The sequence below is a fragment of the Oncorhynchus masou genome, chromosome 11 (assembly GCF_036934945.1).
Source record: "Oncorhynchus masou masou isolate Uvic2021 chromosome 11, UVic_Omas_1.1, whole genome shotgun sequence".
In the NCBI taxonomy this organism is placed as follows: domain Eukaryota; kingdom Metazoa; phylum Chordata; class Actinopteri; order Salmoniformes; family Salmonidae; genus Oncorhynchus; species Oncorhynchus masou.
In genome coordinates this window covers 21,972,460-21,997,437 of record NC_088222.1, presented here as the reverse complement: position 1 = coordinate 21,997,437, position 24,978 = coordinate 21,972,460, and the positions used below count along the sequence as shown (strand labels likewise).

Below are 24,978 nucleotides of genomic sequence, written 5' to 3'. Positions count from 1 at the left end.
ATGTAGCGTTAGTGGCTGTTGTTGGGCCTCTGTAGTGAAATGTAGCATTAGTGGCTGTTGTTGGGCCTCTGTAGTGAAATGTAGAGTTAGTGGCTGTTGTTGGGCTTCTGTAGTAAAATGTAGCGTTAGTGGCTGTTGTTGGGCCTCTGTAGTAAAATGTAGCGTTAGTGGCTGTTGTTGGGCCTCTGTAGTGAAATGTAGCGTTAGTGGCTGTTGTTGGGCCTCTGTAGTAAAATGTAGCGTTAGTGGCTGTTGTTGGGCCTCTGTAGTGAAATGTAGCGTTAGTGGCTGTTGTCCTGTGCTGCTGAGAGCAGAGACATGTGGACTCACTTTGTCGTGTGCTGGGCTGCGGCTGCTGTGGTGGAGCATCCAGGATCTTGGGGGTGCAGACCAGGTGCTGAGATGAGAGGTTCTGCTGCCGTCTCTGTAGGCAGGCTAACATGGCTGCAGCTTTCTGGGGGTTCTACAGCCGCTTGGACCTCGGGGGAACCTGAGAGGGACAGGGAGAGAAAAACACATCCATTAGCTTTTGATCATGTATTAAATTACAAGCTGCTGGCTGTTGAACTGAATGCAAAACCCAAAACTGAAGTCAAAGCCCTGTAAGCAAACTCTTACCACGCTGATGGAGTTCTCCCCCTCGGGGGGTTCCCTGTGCTCTCCCTCCAATACATGCATGCTCTCTACTTTCCTTCTTAAAGCCGAAATCTTTTCATTTATTTTGTATTTATTTTTTAAACCGTTTCCACCTCAGGCCCGTATTACCATAGTCAAACTCAGCAACCCCTTTGAACTGCGGACACCACATATCTAAGAATGTAAAATCACTTAACATCAAACCAACTTCCCCAATCCCCTTTCGACGCTAGGATGGCTCTTCACTGTTCTCCATATTGCCCTGTCTGTTGCAATAACACAGTCCATTTACACGGTCTGCTGTTGCTGCCAGCTGCATCCTCTCCCCAGTCAATAGCCTGGTCTTCAGAGACTCTAGAATTGCTCTATGAATTGATGGTGGTATTGATCATGAGCGAAAAGCCAAAAGTAGCTTGTTCTCCCAAATGGCTTTGGCACACACACTCACACACACACACACAAAGGTGTGTTTGTGTATGAAGTGTTTCCCCAGTATCTTTGATCTTAGTTATCATTCTGAACACCAGGCCAAGGTGGGGTACTATATTCTAGCCCCTATAGATACTATAGGTGCATAGGCCTACCTGCAACATCCGATAGTACAGAACCAGCATTTTTGTGTCAGCAAATCAAAATACTACTTTATATTCCCGGTCAAAATAAACTGCACCGCTGAAATTTCAATTGAAGTGAATGCCTTGCACACAGCTGTCTCAGAGAGGCTTCATTTCTTTAGCCTCCCTCTTCCACTTTTCTTCTACAGTTCTTTGGCTGATTGTTTTCATTTCTGCCTCTGCCTCTAGGGCCACAGGCCAGCTTAAGTGAGTCAGATGCAGGAGACAGAGTGCAGTGACTGGCTGCACAAACAGAATTACCTCCACCTCAAAAGGGAGGAACAGCATGGCTTTCATTCTAGTCAGGTGCTTGAAGAGATGCACCCCACCTCTCACCCAGGTCTGCCTCTCCTCTCATACTTTGACAGCCCCACTTCAAAACCACCCAGCACAGCCTCCCTCATGTGATCACACACAGCTGAAAAGCTAAAAGCCTCTCTCAATGGTCGGACTTCATTTTGAAAAGAATACCTAATTCACAACAAACCTTCACTACTCCGCATTTGTCAAAGGAGGGCAGAGGAGAAAAGGCACAGAGCGAACGAAAAGGAACCGAGGGGAAATGCAGACACTGCTTTACCGGCGGAAACTAAGAGACGAGTATCAGAATACCTTCCATTAGGCTACTCCCAAAATGTTCCCCTGGATAGAAATGCAGCAAAAAGGCATTATCATTCAGAGGCCACTGCTTTATTTAAGCAGAAAAATAACATTCTTAGAGGGGAAAAAAACGAAGCGAGAAAAGTAAATGGTCATGCATAACTGACAACGTTTCTTTCATCCCATCAAAATCTAAAAGTAAAATAAAGTGGTTGTGAGCCCTTCGAGTAAAAGTGCTTTTGCATTCTCCATTAGACTGCCTCTAAAAGGACAGAGTACACAGATCAAAGTTAGTTCAGGGAGCACCAGTCCTGTTGACAGCATCTGAGCTAAAGGGCTCATTCTATTGCCTGTCAGATATGTTCTGTCTCTTACTCACTCAGTGATAAAGGTTCTCCTAACTTTAGCTGACAAAGTTAATGCATGACAAAGTAAATGTTTCATTGCAAACAAATGCAGCACATTTTACAATTCGAGGCATTGTTTAAACCCAAGATATCTTGTGTTCATCATCCAGTCAACCACCTGTCAGCAAGATAACAACACATCTCTACTCCAGCCTTATTACAGCTGTGACCCAATAGGAATTTGAAGCAGAAACATCATGGTCATGTATCCAATTCCCCACCTGCTAAGCCATAGTGCTTACTTATTATAAACAGAGTGGTTTGAGCCCTGAATGCTGATTGTCTGACAGCCATGAGATATTATACCGTATTAGAGGTCGACAGAATAATCGGAATGGCTGATGAATTAGGGCCGATTTCAAGTTCACAACAATCGGAAATTGGTATTTTTGGACACCGATTTCAGTGACATTTTTTTTTTTACACCTTCATTTAATCTTTATTTAACTCGGCAAGTCAGTTAAACAACACATTCTTATTTTCAATGACGGCCTAGGAACGAGGCAGAGAGACAGATTTTTACCTTGTCAACTCAGGGGATCTTATAGTTAACTAGTCCAACGCTCTAACCACCTGCCTCACGAGGAGCCTGCCTGTTACGAGAATGCAGTTAGCCAAGGTAAGTTTGCAAACTAGCATTAAACTTATCTTATAAAAAACAATCAGTCAACGACTGCCGTTGCTCCAATGTGTACTTATAAACATCAATGCCTTTCTTAAAATCAATACACAAGTATATATTTTTAAACCTGCATATTTAGCTAAAAGAAATCCAGGTTAGCAGGCAATATTAACCAGGTGAAAGTGTCACTTCTCTTGCGTTCATGGCACGCAGAGTCAGGGTATATGCAACAGTTTGGGCAGCCTGGCTCTTTGCGAACTAATTTGCCAGAATTGTACGTAATTATGACATAACATTGAAGGTTGTGCAATGTAACAGGAATATTTAGACTCATGGATGCCACCCGGAACGGAACGGAATAAACGTTTTGTTTTCCAGGTGATAGTTTCCGGATTTGACCTAAGGCTCGTATTTCTGTGTGTTTATTATAGTTAAGTCTATGATTTGATATTTGATAGAGCAATCTGACTGAGGGGTGGTAGGCAGCCGCAGGCTCGTAATAGTCAAAGGTATATGGTTTAGAGAGAAATAGTCAACGCATTATAATTCCTGTAATAACTTGCGGCTGAACTTGAAAGGGGTTCCTTTGTTATTTTACCGTTCATGTCTTCCATAGGGAATGTCTTGATCTACTTCAAATAAGGTCTGTATTTCGTGCTTAAACCACCTCGGCGTTTTGATACCTGTGTAAATCTCACTAGGATAAGGTAACGTTTGTCAAAATAGTTTCATAAATCCACTCTACAAAATAAATGATCTTCGCTTATATTTAGCCAATATTGATCAGAGTTACCTTGTCCTATGGATATCTACAGTTATAAAATTGGCAAGGTGGTGTAAGCCTACACGAAACACAGGCCTTATTTTAAGTGAATCTAAAAATATCCTATGGAATAAATGAATGAAGGAACCGCTTTTCAGATTTTGCTAGAAGGTGTCATGGGAATTATGACTCGCACTTTGGTAGTCAATTCTTACCATGTCCATTATTAAAATAGGATTTCCTGCATATAGAAATGACAGTTTTTTTTTCAACATTCATCACAGGCAACTTAAACTCTATTTTTATTCAAACAGTTGAGAGTTTTTGTCTCCTAAGCAGACTCTCCAGTATCATTGTCACTTCAGAGCTGTGTGTGTTTTACAGATGGCAGAGAAAAGCAGAGCACCAGTGTGGGACTATTACATGGCACCAGGGAAAGCAAGGTGTCTTATTTGTGATAAAGATGTAAACATGGTGTCAGCAAAGGCTAAATCAAAAAATACCACCAACCTGTGGAATCACCTTAAGAACACCCATCCAAAAGCCTTTGTCTTCCAATAAATCGGTATCGGCGTTGAAAAAAATCATAAAATTGGTCAACCTCTAGACCGTATACCACGGGTTTGACAAAACATTTATTTTTACTGCTCTAATTACGTTGGTAACCAGTTTATAATTGCAATAAGGCACTTCGGGGGGGTTGTGGCATATGGCCAATATACCACAGCTAAAAAGGTCTGTATCCAGGCACTGCGTCGTGCATAAAAACAGCCCTTAGCCGTAGTATATTGGCCATATACCACACCTCCTCAGGCCCTAATGCTTAATTCAAAAGGCCTCCAACAAACTACTGCTGAACAGTTTTCCCTCAAATTAACACCAGCTAATATGTACCCCAGCTCCTGACTCGACTTAAACCTCACTTAAATCTACTCAGTTCCTCCTCTTCTTCCAACCAATTGCCTGGAAGCTTTGTGCTCTAGTCTACAAGGTCTCCACGGCGATGGATAATGAGAAAAGGAGAGTGGCAAGGACGGTAAATCCTTGCCACTTTGGGGTGACATCAGTGGCTCCGATAAGAGGCGTTATCAGGCGTGATGCGGTCTGCCACAGAGATAAGGACCTCTGGCTCTGCACTCCATCTTTTGTCTCCCAAGGTTTCCCTGATAAGGATGTTTTGGCAGACAAAATGTTCGCTCCAACAATGATGGACTGAGGGCAACATTTGTAGGGGGCCTGGGGGAATGGCATTGGAAAATAAAATGTCTAATTGTACAAACTATTGTCTTTTGCCTGGGCTCTTGAGGAACGGGATTGTGTGTGTGTGGGAAGATAACAAGGTCATTTGGAAGGGAGAAGGGCAGTGATGGGTAGCTAGATGATGATGGCTGTTATAGTTTAAAATGGACAGAGGTATGACATGATCCTCTTAAATTCTTACTGGATCCAGATGGCATCCCCCAGGGACATGCAGTCTATCCTTCAAAAAGAGTAGGATACCCTCGAGAGAGCAATTGATACGGCACATCAACCTGATATCTCATCTAGAAAGTGTGCCTTCCATTTACTGAATCATTTTGTTAGGCTGAAAAGTGAGAAAGGCCATCCTTCTGGCAGATAGTAGCTTTACAGCACATAGATGAGGATGTGCTCTGCCTGACCTTCCAGTCTCTCCGCTCGTCTCTGAGCAGCCTCCAGGGCCTTGACTGGAGCAGAGTAACATTGCCCTGAGACCCTTCCTTTCAATAAACGCAGACAAAAAAAGAAAAAGACACTCGCTTCACATACAACACCCCCCTCTCAGCTTGTCTTTGCAGTTCTCAGAATCCTCAGTTAATAATTAGATGATAATGAGAAAAGGTTTAGGCTGAGCGGTGCGAGCGCCCTTTTCACTCTCTAGTTGGATTAGTATGCTAATGTCCTCCCTACCCACTGTCAAATCCCTGGCAGGCCAAAAAGCAAAACACTGACACAGGAGGAACAGAACAAACTTCATACAGTAAGGTTGATTTACAGAAAAACAATTAGGCTAAGGGTACTTGAACTTTGCTCGACATTTTTTAAGTCTATAGACTGTGTGTGGCCTCCTTACAGAGTCATCACTCTGAATAACAGCGCTATAACCTTTTCAAAGAGCGGCCAGCCACCCCCAGGCTCTTCACAGCCTGAAATGCACCCTGTGACTACAGTTTTACAGAACAGTAACATTGGATAAGACTCAACATTAGTGATGCGGTCACAAAGACCTGCAAAACCACAGGTTCTGTATGGGGAGGAGAGTAAAATGGGTATGAAATGACTATTTTGGTCTCGCTTTTAAAGCAATTTCCAACAATGGCCTTCAATGCCTGACTGACAGCTTGCAGTCAAACCTAGACTATCCACTGCTCAAACTGTAGGAAGACTTGAGTGTAGGCATTCACCATAGAACAGGGCTATGGGTATTGGGGTATGGCTGACCGGTCGCCATCTCTCATCTTGCCGTAACACACACACACACACACACAAAGGTCTCCTCTAAATGAACGCTGGGTCCTGTCTGAGTGATGGAGCCAAGGAGATAGGGCAAGCAGAGTCTAGTCAGTCTGAAACAGATGGACAGCTACTGAAGCTGACGGTTCATCTATGCATCTCATACATTTATGGGATTTATTACTCCCGGACCAGCCAATAAGAGCCATCCTGTTTCAAGTTAGCATAATTGTAATCAGAGCACAATGAGAGAGACCCAGATTGTCTTTTTTCTTTTCCGTTTACCACAAAAAAAGACTAGTTTGAACTGCAGTACATTCAAAACAACCCAGGCTCCCTGTGTAGAGCAGAGCAGGACATTCAAACAACCCAGGCTCCCTGTGTAGAGCAGAGCATGACATTCAAACAACCCAGGCTCCCTGTGTAGAGCAGAGCAGGACATTCAAACAACCCAGGCTCCCTGTGTAGAGCAGAGCAGGACATTCAAACAACCCAGGCTCCCTGTGTAGAGCAGAGCAGGACATTCAAACAACCCAGGCTCCCTGTGTAGAGCAGAGCAGGACATTCAAACAACCCAGGGCAGTTCTGCTCTACACAGTCAGCGTGCACAAGGCCTGAGGCAGACAACAATGAGCCTCCTTTCCATTGAGATTAGCTCCTGTACAAAAGGTATTACAACAGTGTTAAGCAGGGTTTGGCAGATTGTTATTTCTATACAATGGATGCACTTGCTCAGAAATGTATGAATATAGGAACATCCCTGGAGAGACTGCTGGCTGATGCTTTTTGAGAGAACCATGAACCACATTTGTGAGCAGGAGAGAATGAGCCGTTTGGACTCAGTGAACTATTCATATCCTTTTAAACATTTCTTTACACCTAGGCCTAAGTGCAAAACCAAAAATACAATCTCCAACCAAAAATACAATTCTCTACTAGAACAGGGGGGGGTGAAAATTAGACTTACAGACGCATTGACAGCTTGGGGGAAGAAGGTAACCTGAACACACAGTCCATGAACACATACAGTGCTGGCAGGGCATCATTAACAGTTATCTGGTACAGGGCCTTGGGCTCACTCAACCCTGTCCTTGCACAGCTCACAGGTGCTAAGGTAAGAATTACCACTTTTGCTTTGGGCATGGAGCCTGGCAATAGCAGAGAGCATAACCAGTAAACAGCACCTTCTCGATCCTCATCCCTTCACTGGCTGTGGATAACCCATGGGCATGCTGGATTACCTTTGGAAAACCTTGCCTTGTAGTATATAGGCCTAATGCAAATCAAATGAAATGTATTTGTCACATACACATGGTTAGCAGATGAGAGTGTAGCGAAATGCTTGTGCTTCAAGTTCTGACCATGCAGTAATATCTAACAAGTAATCTAACCTAAAAAGTTAACAACAACTACCTTATACACACACACACACACACACAAGTGTAAAGGAATGAATATGAATATGTACATAAAAATATATGAATGAGTGATGCCCAAACAGCATAGGCAAGAGCTATGGTATAGATTACAGTATATACATACGAGAGTAATGACGGGTATGAAAACATGATATAAAGTGGCATTGTTTAAAGTGGCTAGTGATACATTTAATTACATCAAGATGGCAAGATGCAGTAGATGGTATAGCGTACAGTATATACAGTGGGGCAAAAAAGTATTTAGTCAGCCACCAATTGTGCAACTTCTCCCACTTAAAGATGAAGTGTACCTGTGAAAATTTACAGGCCTCAACTATGACAGACAAAATGAGAAAAAAAAGAAAATCACATTGTAGGAATTTTAATGAATTTGCAAATTATGGTGGAAAATAAGTATTTGGTCACCTACAAACAAGCAAGATTTCTGGCTCTCACAGACCTGTAACTTCTTCTTTAAGAGATTCCTCTGTCCTCCACTCGTTACCTGTATTAATGGCACCTGTTTGAACTTGTTATCAGTTTAAAAGACACCTGTCCACAACCTCCAACAGTCACACTCCAAACTCCACTATGGCCAAGACCAAAGAGCTGTCAAAGGACACCAGAAACAAAATTGTAGACCTGCACCAGGCTGGGAAGACTGAATCTGCAATAGGTAAGCAGCTTGGTTTGAAGAAATCAACTGTGGGAGCAATTATTAGGAAATGGAAGACATACAAGACCACTGATAATCTCCCTCGATCTGGGGCTCCACGCAAGATCTCACCACGTGGGGTCAAAATGATCACAAGAACGGTGAGCAAAAATCCCAGAAGCACACGGGGGGACCTAATGAATGACCTGCAGAGAGCTGACACCAAAGTAACAAAGCCTACCATCAGTAACACAATGCGCCGCCAGGGACTCAAATCCTGCAGTGCCAGACGTGTCCCCCTGCTTAAGCCAGTACATGTCCAGGCCCGTCTGAAGTTTGCTAGAGAGCATTTGGATGATCCAGAAGAAGATTGGGAGAAAGTCAAATGGTCAGATGAAACCAAAATATAACTTTTTGGTAAAAACTCAACTCGTCATGTTTGGAGGACAAAGAATGCTAAGTTGCATCCAAAGAACACCATACCTACCTGTGAAGCATGGGTGTGGAAACATCATGCTTTGGGGCTGTTTTTCTGCAAAGGGACCAGGACGACTGATCCGTGTAAAGGAAAGAATGAATGGGGCCATGAATCGTGAGATTTTGAGTGAAAACCTCCTTCCATCAGCAAGGGCATTGAAGATGAAACATGGCTGGGTCTTTCAGCATGACAATAATCCCAAACACACCGCCCGGGCAACTAAGGAGTGGCTTTGTAAGAAGCATGTCAAGGTCCTGGAGTGGCCTAGCCAGTCTCCAGATCTCAACCCCATAGAAAATCTTTGGAGGGAGTTGAAAGTCCGTGTTGCCCAGCAACAGACCCAAAACATCTCTGCTCTAGAGGAGATCTGCATGGAGGAATGGGCCAAAATACCAGTAACAGTGTGTGAAAACCTTGTGAAGACTTACAGAAAACGTTTGACCGCTGTCATTGCCAACAAAGGGTATATAACAAAGTATTGAGAAACTTTTGTTAGAGACCAAAATACTTATTTTCCACCATAATTTGCAAATAAATTCATTAAAAATCCTACAATGTGATTTTCTGGATTTTTTTCTTCTCATTTTGTCTGTCATAGTTGAAGTGTACCTATGATGAAAATTACAGGCCTCATCTTTTTAATGGGAGAACTTGCACAATTGGTGGCTGACTAAATAATTTTTTGCCCCACTGTACATATGAGATGAGTAATGTAGGGTATGTAAGCATTATATAAAGTGGCTAGTGATAAATTGATTACATAAATTTTTCCATTATAAAAGTGGCTAGAGTTGAGTCAGTATGTTGGCAGCAGCCACTCAATGTTAGTGATGGCTGTTTAACAGTGTGATGGCCTTAAGATAGAAGCTGTTTTACAGTCTCTCGGTCCCTGCTTTGATGCACCTGAACTGACCTCGCCTTCTAGGTGATAGCGGGGTGAACAGGCAGTGGCTCGGGTGGTTGTTGTCCTTGATGATCTTTATGGCCTTCCTGTGACGTCGGGTGGTGGTGTAGGTGTCAAGTGATGGCAGGTAGTTTGCCCCCGGTGATGCGTTGTGCAGACACAATGCTCTGGAGAGCCTTACGGTTGTGGGCGGAGCAGTTGACGTACCAGGCGGTGATACAGCCCGACAGGATGCTCTCGATTGTGCGTCTGTAAAAGTTTGTGAGTGGTTTTGTTGACAAGCCGAATTTCTTCAGCCTCCTGAGGTTGAAGAAGCGCTGCTGCGCCTTCTTCACAACACTGTCTGTGTGGGTGGACCATTTCAGTTTGTCCATGATGTGTACGCTGAGGAACTTAAAACTTTCCACCTTCTCCACTCCTGTCCCGTCAATGTTGATAGGGGGCTGCTCCCTCAAGTCCACGATCATCTCCTTCGTTTTGTTGACATTGAGTGCGAGGTTATTTTCCTGACACCACACTCTGAGGGCCCTCACCTCCTCTCTGTAGGCTGTCTCGTTGTTGTTGGTAATCAAGCCTACTACTGTAGTGTCGTCTGCAAACTTGATTGAGATGGAGGCATGCATGGCCACCCAGTCGTGGGTGAACAGGGAGTACAGGAGAGGGCTGAGAACGCACCCTTGTGGGGACCCAGTGTTGAGGATCAGTGGGGTGGAAAGGTTGTTACCTTCCCTCACCACCTGGGGTCGGCCCTTCAGGAAGTCCAGTACCCAGTTGCACAGGGCGGAGTCGAGACCCAGGGTCTCGAGCTTAATAACAAGTTTGGAGGGTACTATGGTGTCAAATGCTGAGCTGTAATCGATGAACAGCATTGTTACATAGATATTCCTCTTATCCAGATGGGTTAGGGCAGTGTGCAGTGTGATGGCGATTGCGACGTCTGTGGACCAATTGGGGTGGTAAGTAAATTGGAGTGGGTCTAGGGTGTCAGGTAGGGTGGAGGTGATATGGTCCTTGCCTAGTCTCTCAAAGCACTTCATGATGACGGAAGTGAGTGCTACAGGGCGGTAGTCATTTAACTCAGTTACCTTAGCTTTCTTGGGAACAGGAACGGTGGTGGCCCTCTTGAAGCATGTGGGAACAGCAGACTGGGATAAGGATTGATTGAATATGTCTGTAAACACACCAGCCAGCTGCTCTGAGGGCGCGGCCGGGGATGCCGTCTGGGTCACGTTGGCTACAGTGAAGAAGAGCCCGCAGGTTTTGGTAGCGGGCTGTGTCAGTGACACTGTATTGTCCTCAAAGTTACATTTTATTTCACCCCCTTTTCGTGTTATCCAATTGTTAGTAGTTACTATCTTGTCCCATCGCTACAACTCCCGTACGGGTTCGGGAGAGACGAAGGTCGAAAGCCACGCGTCCTCCGAAACACAACCCAACCAAGCCACACTGCTTCTTAACACAGCGCGCATCCAACCTGGAAGCCAGCTGCACCACTGTGTCGGTGGAAACACCGTGCACCTGGTGACCTGGTTAGCGTGCACTGCGCCCGGCCCGCCACAGGAGTCGCTAGTGCGGGAGGAGACAAGGATGTCCCTACCGGCCAAACCCTCCCTAACCCGGACGACGCTAGGCCAATTGTGGACGCCCCACGGACCTCCCGGTCGCGGCCGGCTGAGACAGAGCATGGGCGCGAACCCAGAGTCTCTGGTTGCACAGCTAGCACTGTGATGCAGTGCCCTAGACCAGTGCCACCCGGGAGGTGCAAAGAAGTTGTTTAGTCTTTCTGGGAGCAAGACATCATGGTCCGCGACGGAGCTGGTTTTTCTTTTGTAGTCCGTGATTGACTGTAGACCCTGCCACATACCTCGTGTCTGAGCCGTTGAATTGCAACTCTACTTTGTCTCTATACTGACGCTTAGCTTGTTTGATTGCTTTGCGGGGGGAATAGCTACACTGTTTGTATTCGGTCATGTTTCCAGTCACCTTGCCCTGATTAAAAGCAGTGGTTCGCGCTTTCATTTTTGCGTGAATGCTGCCATCAATCCACAGTTTCTGGTTGGGGAATGTTTTAATAGATGCTGTGGGTACATCGCTGATGCACTTGCTAATAACGCGCTCACCGAATCAGCGTATTCGTCAATGTTGTGGTTCGCCGCAATGTGGAACATATCCCAGTCCACGTGATCGAAGCAATCTTGAAGCGTGGAATCCGATTGGTCGGACCGGCATTGAACAGACCTGAGCGCGGGAGCTTCCTGTTTTAGTTTCTGTCTATAGGCTGGGAGCAACAAAATGGAGTCGTGGTCAGCTTTTCCAAAGGGAGGGTGGGGGAGGGCCTTATGTGCCGCGGAAGTTAGAATAACAATGGTCAAGGGTTTTGCCAGCCCTTGTAGAACAATCAATATGCTGATAGAATTTGGGGAGCCTTGTTTTCAGATTAGCCTTGTTAAAATCCCTAGCTGCAATAAAGCAGCCTCAGGTTGTGGTTTCCAGTTTACAGAGTCGAAGGAAGTTCTTTCAGGGCCGTCGATGTGTCTGCTTGGGGGGGGGGGAATATACACGACTGTGATTATGATCGAAGAGAATTCTCTTGAAGACAATGCGGTCGGCATTTGATTGTGAGGAATTCTAAATCAGGTGAACAAAAAGGACTTGAGTTCCTGTATGTTGTTATGATCACACCACGTCTCGTTAAGCATAAGGCATACACCCCCGCCCTTCTTCTTACCAGAGAGATGCTGGTTTCTGTCGGCGCAATACGTGAAGAAACCAGGTGGCTGTACCGACTCAGCGTGTCTCGAGTGAACCATGTTTCTGTAAAAACAAAGAATGTTACAGTCTCTGAGGTCTCTCTGGAATGCTAACCCTTGCTCGGATTTCATCTACCTTGTTGTCAAGAGACTGCACATTGTCGAGTAGTATGCTCGGGAGCGGTGTGCCCGTCTACGGAGCCTGACCAGAAGACCGCTCCGTCTGCCCCTTCTACGGCGCCGTTGTTTTGAGTCGCCGGCTGGGATCCGATCCATTGTCCTGGGTGGTGGACCAAACAGAGGATCCGCTTCGGGAAAGTCGTATTCCTGGTCGTAATGTTGGTGAGTTGACGTTGCTCATATATCCAATAGTTCCTCCCGACTGTATGTAAAAAAAAAACTAAGATTTCTGGGGTAACATTGTAAGAAATAACACACACACACACAAAAAAAAAATGCTGCATAGTTTCCTAGGAAAGCAAAGTGAGGCGGCCATCTCTGTCGGCGCCGGAAGTTTCACAGTTAGTGAGGTACAGTGCACAGACAAATCTCTGCGTTGTCATACAGACGTTCCCCATTAAAATTCCCCATACTGGGCTTTCCATCCCACATCACTGAAGCTTTGTATTGGCTGCCTCAGAGAAGATCATTTAGTCAACAATACTCTTTATGACATATGCCCGCTGTGTGCTCTGCTCTTATGTCGTCATAATATTTCAAAAAAGTATTATTATTCATTGTGGACTACCGCCTATGCTGGGTTTGAATTGGATGGGCTACCGCCTATGCTGGGTTTGAATTGGATGGGCTACCGCCTATGCTGGGTTTGAATTGGATGGGCTACCGCCTATGCTGGGTTTGAATTGGATGGGCTACCGCCTATGCTGGGTTTGAATTGGATTGTTTTAAGTTTCTAGGTTTCTCTTTCCTCCACCCATATCCTTCGTGTTGACATTGTTGGGAAACAAAACGGATATCCATTTACATCTACTTGTTTTATATTTTCCTCTTACCATTCATATCTTAGATATGTTGCTGTTAATTTACCTCTAGGGACAAAATACAGTCCCTCTGTATTAAAGCTGAGGATTTGTGCTTCCCATAAAGCCTGCTCTTTCACCCTGGATAATTTCTGATGGGTGGTTTTAATGGGTATGGATGGGCTGAAGAATGGGAAGACAGAGAGAGGACTGCAAACTTAGATGCCTGGATCTAATAAAACAAATAAAACCCCTTAGGCTATCAGACCATAGCCCAACAACTAGAGCCGCAACAGATGGGTTTACAATAGGAATCAACTTGAGAAATGGTCCATGCCTTACAAATAACATGCATATTATGCTGCAGGTGCTCAAGCTTTCTGACAGAAGAGGCTTTGACAAACAAAGTAAATCGGGGAGTCACTGTAGCCCCCCAAAAAAATCTAGCTAGGGTGAACACACACACACACGAGCAATAACTATCTGATTTGATCTACAGATGCTTTGCGTCTATGATCCGCCCGCTGACTGCCAGTCTCACCTGCTGGGAGTGGAAACCCAAACAGATCAACGCAGGCAATAATCAAAAGGCCCATCTGCTTCTTGTCAAAACACAGTGACAGATGTTCTTCTGTCTCACTTTATAGATGAGCATGGTGGGTGAAGAATCTACAGAACCAGACTGTACGACAGAAAGGGCAGACTTGTCAAAAGTAAAGAGTTAGACCCATCTCAACCAATCATGTGTTACGGTGCTCTACAAGTACGTTGGAGTTTATGCTCTCAATTTGGTCAAAAACAAATCCTTTAAAACAAGCCTTTATCTCCTTAGGGTTTAATAATCCCTTTTCAATCATAATTGTAACTGTTTGTTTTGCTTACTTACCCTCCAGAGACAAAGTGGCTGTTATACCTGCCTGGTAATATTTTGTCCACAAAGGAAAAAAATGTTCCTACAGTATAGTTTTGGCTACAGTGTCTTTCACTGCCAAACTCCTCCATACCCACCCACCAAGCCTTCCTCTCCTTTCCCGTCAGAGTAGGCAAGGCTGTTCATTATGCGGTTAAGGGTCACAGATTCCTTCAAAGTCATTAAAAATATGTTAATAAAAACAGAGAAGCCATGAGAAAAGACTGGCAAAATGCTCCCCGCATGCTCCAGTCCTCACAGAGCGGCTTGGAAAAACCAAACTGTTCTGGGAGAAACAGGACTTTGGTCCCTGGACTAATCCAAAACTACCTCTGCCTGCTGCCTTCCCGGTAAAGGGCAGATAACATTACTCCGAGTGCAATCAGGCAGCATGTGTATTCTGCACCATATTGTACACAAAATAACAGGCTGTTTGAAATTGCAAACAGAGCAACGACCCCCATAATTCCCCATCCCCAATGGCTAGATCCTCTAGGTTAGGGCCAGGACAATACCAGTATCACCATACCCGTTAGTATCGTTGGCAAAGAAACAAAAATGGAAGCGGATTTAACTTCTTTAACAAAACAGCACTAATGTTGGGAACAAAAATGTGTCGTCCCGATTCACATTTATTTTCCAAGCAATAGCACACAATATTTTACATACAGACGGTTATTAAAAAGGACCAAAGAGTTAGATCTGATTTGTGTTATTATTTTTGCCATTGATAAAACATTGCGATACTGCTATCGTTCCGGCCCTAATCTAAAACACCCAGTCTCTGCCCATTCACCATATAAAAAATAAAAAAAATACCAATTAAGCAGATTTAAAAAGATGGCAGCTAGCACATATTTAAACACTACATCCTTAGGAGATAAAAGGTGATTAATATGGATGCACGGGAGAAATTGCTTAGTAACCAAGCCATTTACAATTTCCCTGTAAGCGGAGCAGGGTGATTGGCCGTCCAGGCACTCTGAGGTCACTTTACCACCTCCATTGACTCGGTCTCACAAAAAGAGGAAACAGGGCTGAAATCCAGTACAGATTGTTCAGTAAAAATACAATTCCCAGTAAGCGAAAAAACAAACTCTTGGTAATAATAGTTATACTTTTGTTGAGCACCATGACTAGGCCTAATAGCCTAGATGTGTATTGAATAGGAAGCAAAAACCACTGCATAAAAGGGAAAGACCGGTTGAACATATAACTTGTATCTAACATGTCACCGGCACATGAGAGTGAGTGGGACTGCGGAACACGGTAGGCTATATAGCCTCCTGCAGAGTAACAAAGGGATATATATATATAGATATATACAGTGCCCTCAAAGTATTTAGACTAGAGGTCGACCCATTAATCGGAATGGCCGATAACATAATCATAACGATCGGAAATCTATATTTTTTTGTTTTTAAACCTTTATTTAATCTTTATTTAACTAGGCGAGTTAGTTAGGAGCACATCCTTATTTTCACTGACGGCTTTAGGAACGGTGGGTTAACTGCCTTATTCAGGGGCAGAAAGACAGAGTTTCACCTTGTCAGCTCGGGGAGATCCAATCTTGCAACCTTACAGCTAGTCCAACGCAATGACGACCTGCCTCTCTCGTTGCACTCCACAAGGAGCCTTCCTGTTACGCAAATGCAGTAAGCCAAGGTAAGTTGCTAGCTAGCATTAAACTTATCTTATAAAAAACCATCAATCATAATCACTAGTTAACTACACATGGTTGATGATATTACTAGATATTATCTAGCGTGACCTGTGTTGCATATAATCTGACTGAGCATACAAGTATCTGACTGAGCGGTGGTAGGCAGAAGCAGGCGAGTAAACATTCATTCACACAGTACTTTCGTGCGTTTTGCCAGCAGCTCTTCGTTGTGCGTCAAGCATTGCGCTGTTTATGACTTCAAACCTATCAACTCCCGAGATGAGGCTGGTGTGACCAAAGTGAAATGGCTGACTAGTTAGTGCGAGCTAATAGCGTTTCAAACTTAACTCGCTCTGAGCCTTGGGGTGGTTGTTTCCCTTGCTCTGCATGAGTAACGCTGCTTTGATGTGGTGGCTGTTGTCATTGTGTTGCTGGTTCGAGCCCAGGGAGGAGCGAGGAGAGGGTGGAAGCTATACTGTTACACTGGCAATACTAAAGTGCCTATAAGAACATCCAATAGTCAAAGGTTAATGAAATACAAATGGTATGGAGGGAAATAGTCCTATAATAACTACAACCTAAAACTTCAAACCTGGGAATATTGAAGACTCATGTTAAAAGGAACCACCAGCTTTCATATGTTCTCATGTTCTGAGCAAGGAACTGAAATGTTAGCTTTCTTACATCCAACACTTGGTTTTTGCAATATTTAAAACAAATTGAACATGTTTCATTATCTACTTGAGGCTAAATTAATTTGATTGATGTATTATATTAAGTTAAGTGTTAATTCAGTATTGTTGTAATTGTCATTATTACAAATACATTTGTATTTTTTTTAATTGTTCATTCTAAAAAAAGTTTAAATTTTTTAATAAAAACATTTTTTTTTTTTTTTTTTTTTACATCAGCAGATGAATCGGTATCGGCTTTTTTGGTCCTCCAATGAATCGGTATCGGCGTTGAAAAATCATAATCAGTCGACCTCTAATTTAGACCCCTTGACTTTTTCCACATTTTGTTAAGTTACAGCCTTATTCTAAAATTGATTCAATTCCACCCCACACCATAATGACAAGGCAAAAAGGTTTTTCAAAATCACATTTCAATATCACCTTTACAAAAGTATTCAGATCCTTTACTCAGTACTTTGTTGAAACACCTTTGGCAGTGATTACAGCCTCAAGCCTTCTTGACTATGATGCTACAAGCTTGGCACACCTGTGTTTGGGGAGTTTCTTCCATTCTTCTCAGCAGATTCTCTCAAACTCTGTTAGGTTGGATGGGGAGCGTTGCTGCACAACAATTTTCAGGTCACTCCAGAGATGTTTGATCAGGTTCAAGTCCGGGCTCTGGCTGGGCCACTCAAGGACATTCAGAGACGTGTCCCGAAGCCACTCCTGCGTTGTATTGGCTGTGTGCTTAGGATCATTGTCCTGTTGGAAGGTCAACCTTCACCCCAGAAGGGAGGTCCTGAGTGCTCTGGAGCAGGTTTTCATCAAGGATCTCCCTGTAGTTTGCTCCATTTATCTTTCCCTCGATCCTGACTAGTCTCCCAGTCCCTGACGCTGAAAAAACACCCCCACAGCATGATGCTGCCACCACCATGCTTCACCATAGGGATGGTGCCAAGTTTCCTCCCAGACATGATGCTTGGCATTCAGACCAAAAAGTTGAATCTTGGTTCATCAGACCAGAGAATCTTGTTTCGCATGGTCAGAGTCTTTGGGTGTCTTTTGGCAAACTCCAGGCGGGCTGTCATATGCCTTTTACTGAAGATTACTTCCGTCTGGCCACTCTACCATAAAGACCTGATTGGTGGAGTGCTGCAGAGATGGTTGTCCTTCTGGAAGATTCTCCCATCTCCACAGAGGAACTCTGTAGCTGTCAGAGTGACCATCGGGTTCTTGGTCACCTTCCTGACCAAGGCCCTTCTCACCTGATTGCTCAGTTTGTCCGGGTTGCCAGCTCTAGGAAGAGTCTTGGCTGTTCCAAACTTCAACAGCGATGGAAACATTTCGGGTGTGAATATCACCTTCACAATCCAAAATCATTTCCAAATCTCCAGGTGAAATAATAATAGCTAGATAAGTCATATAACTCCAGGCTAAATCTACAAACACTTCATTAGCTTGAAACCTAGTAGAGCTCAGGCACCAAACATTAGGAAACCCCCTATAAAAAGGCCACTAAAATGTGCAGTTGCCACAGAGGTCTCAAGTTGAGGGAGCGTGCAATTGGCATGCTGACTGCAGTCATGTCCACCGTAGCTGTTGCCAAAGTATTTCATGTTAATTTCGCTACCATAAGCCACCTCCAATGTCGTTTTAGAAAATATTCCATTATGTCCAACTGGCCTCACAACCGCAGGCCACGTGTATGGTGTCTTGCGGGTGAGTAGTTTGCTGACGTTAACATTTTGAACAGAGTGCCCCATGGTATTTGCAGGCATAAGCTACGGACAATGAATACAATTGCATTATATCGATGACGAGCTACTGGTGGCCCATTGTCGTTCCATTCATCCAATGCCATCATCTCATGTTTCAGCATGATAATGCACAGACCCATGTCACAAGGATCTGTACAAAATTCCTGGAAGCTGAAAACGTCCCTTTTTTTCATGGCTTGCATACCTATTGAGCATGTTTGGGATGCTCTGGACAGACAGCTTGTTCCAGTTCCCGCCAATATCCAGTAACTTTTCACAGGCAATGAAGAGGAGTGGGACAACATTCCACAGGCCACAATCAATAGCCTGATCAACTCTATGTGGAGGAGATGTGTCGTTCTGCATGAGGAAAATGGTGGTCACACCAGATACTGACTGGTTTTCTGATCTTTTTAAGGTATCTGTGACCAACAGATGCATATCTGTATTCCCAGTCATATGAAATCCATAGATTACATCCTAATGAATTTATTTAAAATGGAATGATTTCCTTATATGAACTGTAACTCAGTCAAATCTTTGAAATTGTTACATTTATATTGTTGTTCAGTATATATCTTTTATAAAAATGTTCTAAACCTTACTAACAACCAAATATTAATCACATTTAGGCCAAGGGAGCCATGGAATAAGTTGAGTATAATTTAATTAATTAATTAGATCTGGGAGGCTCACACGGGATATTGATATCCACAGTACTGCACCAATTCTTTGTTTTTAACATAAATGCACTATAATTTAAGCTTAAAAACTGCAGTTCTCTTTCTGCCTCATGGATTAAAAAATATATATACACTGCTCAAAAAAAGAAATGGAACACTAAAATAACACATCCTAGATCTGAATGAATGAAATATTCTTATTAAATACTTTTTTCTTTACATAGTTGAATGTGCTGACAACAAAATCACACAAAAATGATCAATGGAAATCAAATTTATCAACCCATGGAGGTCTGGATTGAGTCACACTCGAAATTAAAGTGGAAAACCACACTACAGGCTGATCCAACTTTGATGTAATGTCCTTAAAACAAGTCAAAAGAGACTCACTAGTGTGTGTGTGTGGCCTCCACGTGCCTGTATGACCTCCCTACAACACCTGGGCATGCTCCTGATGAGGTGGCGGATGGTCTCCTGATGGATCTCCTCCGCCAACTCCTGGACAGTCTGTGGTGCGGGTCGATGGTGCGAGACATGATGTCCCAGAAGTGCTCAATTGGATTCAGGTCTGGGGAACGGGCGGGCCAGTCCATAGCATCAATGCCTTCCTCTTGCAGGAACTGCTGACACACTCCGTCCACATGAGGTCTAGCATTGTCTTGCATTTGGAGGAACACAGGGCCAACCGCACCAGCATATGGTCTCACAAGTGGTCTGAGGATCTCATCTCGGTACCTAATGGCATTCAGGCTACCTCTGGCGAGCACATGGAGGGCTGTGCGGCCAAAGAAATGCCACCCCACACCATAACTGACCCACCGACAAACCGGTCATGCTGGAGGATGTTGCAGGCTGCAGAACGTTCTCCACAACGTCTCCAGACTCTGTCACATCTGTCACATGTGCTCAGTGTGAACCTGCTTTCATCTGTGAAGAGCACAGGGCGCCAGTGGCGAATTTGACCATCTTGGTGTTCTCTGGCCAATGCCAAACGTCCTGCACGGTGTTGGGCTGTAAGCACAACCCCCACCTGTGGATGTCGGGCCCTCATACCACCCTCATGGAGTCTGTTTCTGACCGTTTGAGCAGACACATGCACATTTGTGGCCTGCTGGAGGTCAGTTTGCAGGGCTCTGGCAGTGCTCCTCCTTGCACAAAGGCGGAGGTAGTGGTCCTGCTGCTGTGTTGTTGCCCTCCTACGGCCTCCTCCACGTCTCCTGATGTACTGGCCTGTCTCCTGGTAGCGCCTCCATGCTCTGGAACCTACGCTGACAGACACAGCAAACCTTCTTGCCACAGCTCGCATTGATGTGCCATCCTGGATAAGCTGCACTACCTGAGCCACTTGTGTGGGTTGTAGACTCCGTCTCATGCTACCACTAGAGTGAAAGCACTGCCAGCATTCAAAAGTGACCAAAACATCAGCCAGGAAGCATAGGAACTGAGAAGTGGTCTGTGGTCACCACCTGCAGAACCACTCCTTTATTGGGGGTGTCTTGCTAATTGCCTATAATTTCCACCTGTTGTCTATTCCATTTGCACAACAGCATGTGAAATGTATTGTCAATCAGTGTTGCTTCTTAAGTGGACAGTTTGATTTCACAGAAGTGTGATTGACTTGGAGTTACATTGTGTTGTTTAAGTGTTCCCTTTATTTTTTTGAGCAGTGTTAGATGCCAAGAGGCGGGCCTTTAAAATGTTCCTTCCCAGGGCATGGGACCTGGTTCATCCAGCCATGCATTGCCAAAGTCATAGTAAAACTCCTTGTACGCTACTTTTCTCTCAATGTAGTTGTGTTCTGATTATGAGGGGTTTCCTGATGGAGACCTGCATGGAGAGCAGAGGGGAATAGGCCAGAAGATGACAAATCCCCTCTCATCATGGATCAAGAGTCTGGAGATAATGTGCTGATGGGGTGTGAGAAGATCTGTGTAAAACCCCAGGGAGATGACGGTTTGTAATCCGACCCGATCTGTTAGCCTCTGATACACTAACTACAGACTGGCCAAGCCATAAAAAGCTTAGTGAACCGTTTCTCGGGTGAAGACAAAGCACAAGCCAAGCCAAGCCAATATCTAGAATGTCAATTAGAGCAGAGTATGTCGATATATCAGTTTGGCTACAAGGCTACTCAGTCAATGTCTGGCATTCCCACTAGGCCTGGGTTATATCATTCCAGTATAATAAACACATCTAAGCATATTTTCCATCCTCCAACCCAAATGTTCCCCAAAATGAATGTTGTCTGTCAAAACCAACAGACATTACAGGCAAAGCCAAAACAATGTAGGTGTATTTAGATTGGCTTTAAGCTCCGTCATATATTAAACAGAGCATTACACACTGAGTGACAGCTGAAATTAAGAAACATAATATATACACAAAAGTATGTGGACAGCCCTTCAAATTTTTGGATTTGGCTATTTCAGCCACACCCATTGCTGACAGGTGTATAACACTGAGCAGACAGCCATGCAAACTCCATAGACAAACATTGGAGTAGAATGGAAGTCACTGAACTCTTCAGTGAAAACAACGTGGAACCGTCAAAGGATGCCACCTCTCCAACAAGTCAGTTCATCAAATTCCTGCCCTACTAGAGCTGTCCCGGTCAACTATAAGTGCTGATATTTGGAAGTGGAAACTTCTAGGAGCAACAAAGGCTCAGCCGCAAAGTGGTAGGCCACACACGCTCACAGAACAATGCATAGTGCCAACTGTAAAGTTTGGTGGAGGAGGAACAATGGTTTGGGGCAGTTTTTCCTGGTTCGGGCTATGCCCCTTAGCTCCAGTGAAGGTAAATCTTAACACTACGGCATACAATGACATTATACACCAGTGTTTCCCAACCTTGGTCCTCAAGTACCCCCAACAGTACACAGTCTCAGCACTTGACAAACACCTCAATCAACTCATTGAGGGCTTGATGATTATTTTATTTAACCAGGCAAGTAAGTTAAGAACAAATTCTTATTTTACAATAACGGCCAAACAACCCCGGCCAAAACCTCCCTAACCTGGACTCCCGATCAAGGCCGGTTGTGATACAGTCAGGGATCGAACCCGGGTCTGCAGTGACGCCTCTAGCACTGAGATGCAGTGCCTTCGACCACTGCGCCACTCAGGAGCCCAACTTGACGCAGGTGTGGTTGACCATGGTTACAATAAAAATGTGTACTGTTGGGGGTACTCGAGGGCCAGGGTTGGGAAACTCAGTTTGGGGAAGGCCTTTTCCTGTTTCAGCATGACAATGCCTCTGTGCACAAAGTGAAGTCCCTACAGCTCCTGAGTGGCACAGCGGTCTAAGGCACTGAATCTTAGTGCAAGAGGCATCACTACAGTCCCTGGTTCAAATCCAGGCTGTATCACATCTGGGCGTGTTTGGGAGTCCCATAGGGCAGCGCACAATTGGCCCAGCGTCGTCCGGGTTTCACCATAATTCTAAATAAGAATTTGTTCTTAACTGACTTGCCTAGTTAAATAAGGGTTACTTAAATAAATAAAAAATTGTCAAGATCGGCCTGCACAGAGCTCTGACCTCAACTACATCTTACACCTTTGGGATGAATTGGAACACCAACTGCGAACCAGGCTTAAATCACTAATGCTTGTGGCTGAATGGAAGCAAGTCCCAGCAGCAATGTTCCAACATCTAGTGGAAAGCCTTCCCAGAAGAGTGGAGGCTGTTATAGCAGCAAAGGGAGGGACCAACTCCATATTAATGCACATGATTTTGGAATGAGATGTTCAACGAGCAGGTGTTCACATACTTTTGGTCATGTACTGTAATTAGCCACTGCTATTCAAAATGCAGATTTGACAGAATTATTAATGTTGAGCCCAGTCAAACGGATTGAATGTCAACTGAAGATGTATGAATAAAGCAATTTTCGTAGTGGGCATGTGGGGGAGGGTTAGTTAGAGCATTTTTCATTTAGTTTAATTACATTCTCTCAAAGGCCATAATGTTTATTTCAGGATTTTAATATATTCCAAGGCAATCCCATTATGATGCCAAATTATGTGAGTGGGCAGGAGTGAGAGCAGGTCCTCCCTGATGTTGTGTCAGATGCTTCATGTTATAATATTCATCCAGACAGAGGCCTTTCACTTACTGAGGCATGGAGTTGAATGGAATGAGTCTCAGGACTATCATCATGTATATGGCCTGATGGGCTTCAAAAGACTATCAATCAAAATTGTATTTACAAAGCCTGTTTACATCAGCAGATGTCACAAATTGCTTATACAGAAACCCAGCACAAAACCACAAAGAGCAAGCAGAAGACTACACTGAGAACACAGCGACTTCAATAAAATATTCATTAAGTTTTGTCATGGATATAAAAGTTAGATAGTAAGTTGTTATTGCCATGATGTATCTCTTTTATAGGCCATATGCTTAAACCACAGATGGGAAGAAGCTGTGACTTCCCGTCTCTCTAGCCAATAAATGATCTGACACAGCCAGGAAAGCATGCAGGATAGAATTTCAGTCCATGCTATCCGGTATCCTTGGGACGTTCCTACTCCTGCACTGAAGTTGACATTAAAAATTGTTGGGGGTTAGGGACGTCCCAAGGATCCTAGGATAGATGGCAAGGTGCATAATATAGATGGGCAAACTCTGCCTCTAAGTGCAATGATCCCTCCTCAGGCTTTGACAATAGACGTGGAAACTAAGCCTTTGGAGTCAGCTTTGAAGGGCCAATAACATACTTCAAAGCATTTCCTGTAACCACTGGGATTCTGACACATAAGTCCTCCTTTATTGCAGGCTGTACATCCGCCACAAAACAGTTCTGCTCGCCTCAGACAGACAGAGGGGTACTTCTGAATGGAACTTCATGCCATAACATTCCCTTTTGGTGCTTCCACGCAGTGTTTTGACTCGTTCCAAGTGCGCGCAAAGAGGGAATTGAAAACAGTTAGCCTAATACAACATATATATATATTTTTAAATACCTGAATATGCTTTAAAAATGTTTCGGTCCTGTTGAAACAGGGCAGTAACGTCCTGTGTCCCAATCCAATAGATTGTATATTCTAGTATTATAGCTCACATCTGTCACACAGTTTCTCGAACTAGGTCCAAACCTATATTAGTGTGGTCTACTGGTCTCATTGCGCACAAGGCATCGATGAAAGTATTACATTAATCCATCCGTATTTGATTCAACTGGCTATATGAATGCACCACGTTTCATAAAAGGAGACCGATTGCACTCCATCCCCATAATTCAGAGCCACTTGGCGGCATTTACATAAATCTACACATCTCTACCATAGCCTGGGCTACTAAAATGAATGCACCTGCTGATGACCGCAAACAATACATTTGGCCTACTAAACGGATTGCATAGCATGGCGAGATAGCTTATTAATGATGGAAAATGAGGCAAAGCAATGTATTGACGACAAGAATAGTACATTAAAACAATTTCTTACATACAGCGTTCAGTGTTATCATAAGGCTTGTTTATATTTGGCTCGCCACGGCTCGATGCTTGCTCCCCTGCTCAGAAGGCGTATTTCCTTTGCCAAAGAGACGTCGCTGAAGTCCGATGAGACTGAGAATTATCGGTTTGAAAATATCCATGAGAACCACTTTTAAAAAGTATTATTCGAAATGGCAAATGTCTTGATATTGAAAATGAAATCGTTTGTAGGTGTATTCATTCCAATGTTCCTCTCATGTATTCTTCTCCCCACAGCCGACCGAACTGAAATATGTCGAAATGCATGAGATGAATTCTCACGACTGAACAAAACGGGCATCCGACCAATCAATTAAGAGTATATTTGAATATTCCCACGGCTCGGCCAATCGTTTGAAACGGAAGGCGGTAACCACGGTGACGCCCCAAGCGTCTAGGTGAGCACGTTATTATTTCGCGGAAAAACTTAAAGGGGTAGTGCATGGCTCCTGTCGGTCTACAACAAAGGAGATGAAAACATGTCATTCACTCATGGTTGTTCGATAAGTACTTGA

The 24,978-nt window shown here is 44.1% G+C and overlaps 1 protein-coding gene across 3 annotated transcripts in view; it reads right to left on the bottom strand.

Moving 5' to 3' along the window:
- Positions 1-24,710, bottom strand: part of LOC135548313 (protein FAM222A-like) — a 42,523-nt gene extending 17,813 nt beyond the window's left edge. Inside the window, exons 1-3 of one of the 3 annotated variants that reach the window (XM_064977781.1) lie at positions 12,456-12,695; positions 12,298-12,383; positions 331-490 (exon numbers count right to left, since the gene is read on the bottom strand). In XM_064977781.1, coding sequence (XP_064833853.1) covers positions 331-442 — 112 coding nt within the window. In that variant the 5' untranslated portion in view covers positions 443-490; positions 12,298-12,383; positions 12,456-12,695. Of the gene's footprint in view, positions 1-330; positions 491-12,297; positions 12,384-12,455; positions 12,696-24,434 lie in introns of those variants that run through there. The other 2 variants (XM_064977780.1, XM_064977779.1) reach the window with 2 other exon arrangements.
- Between the last annotated feature and the right edge of the window lie 268 nt (positions 24,711-24,978).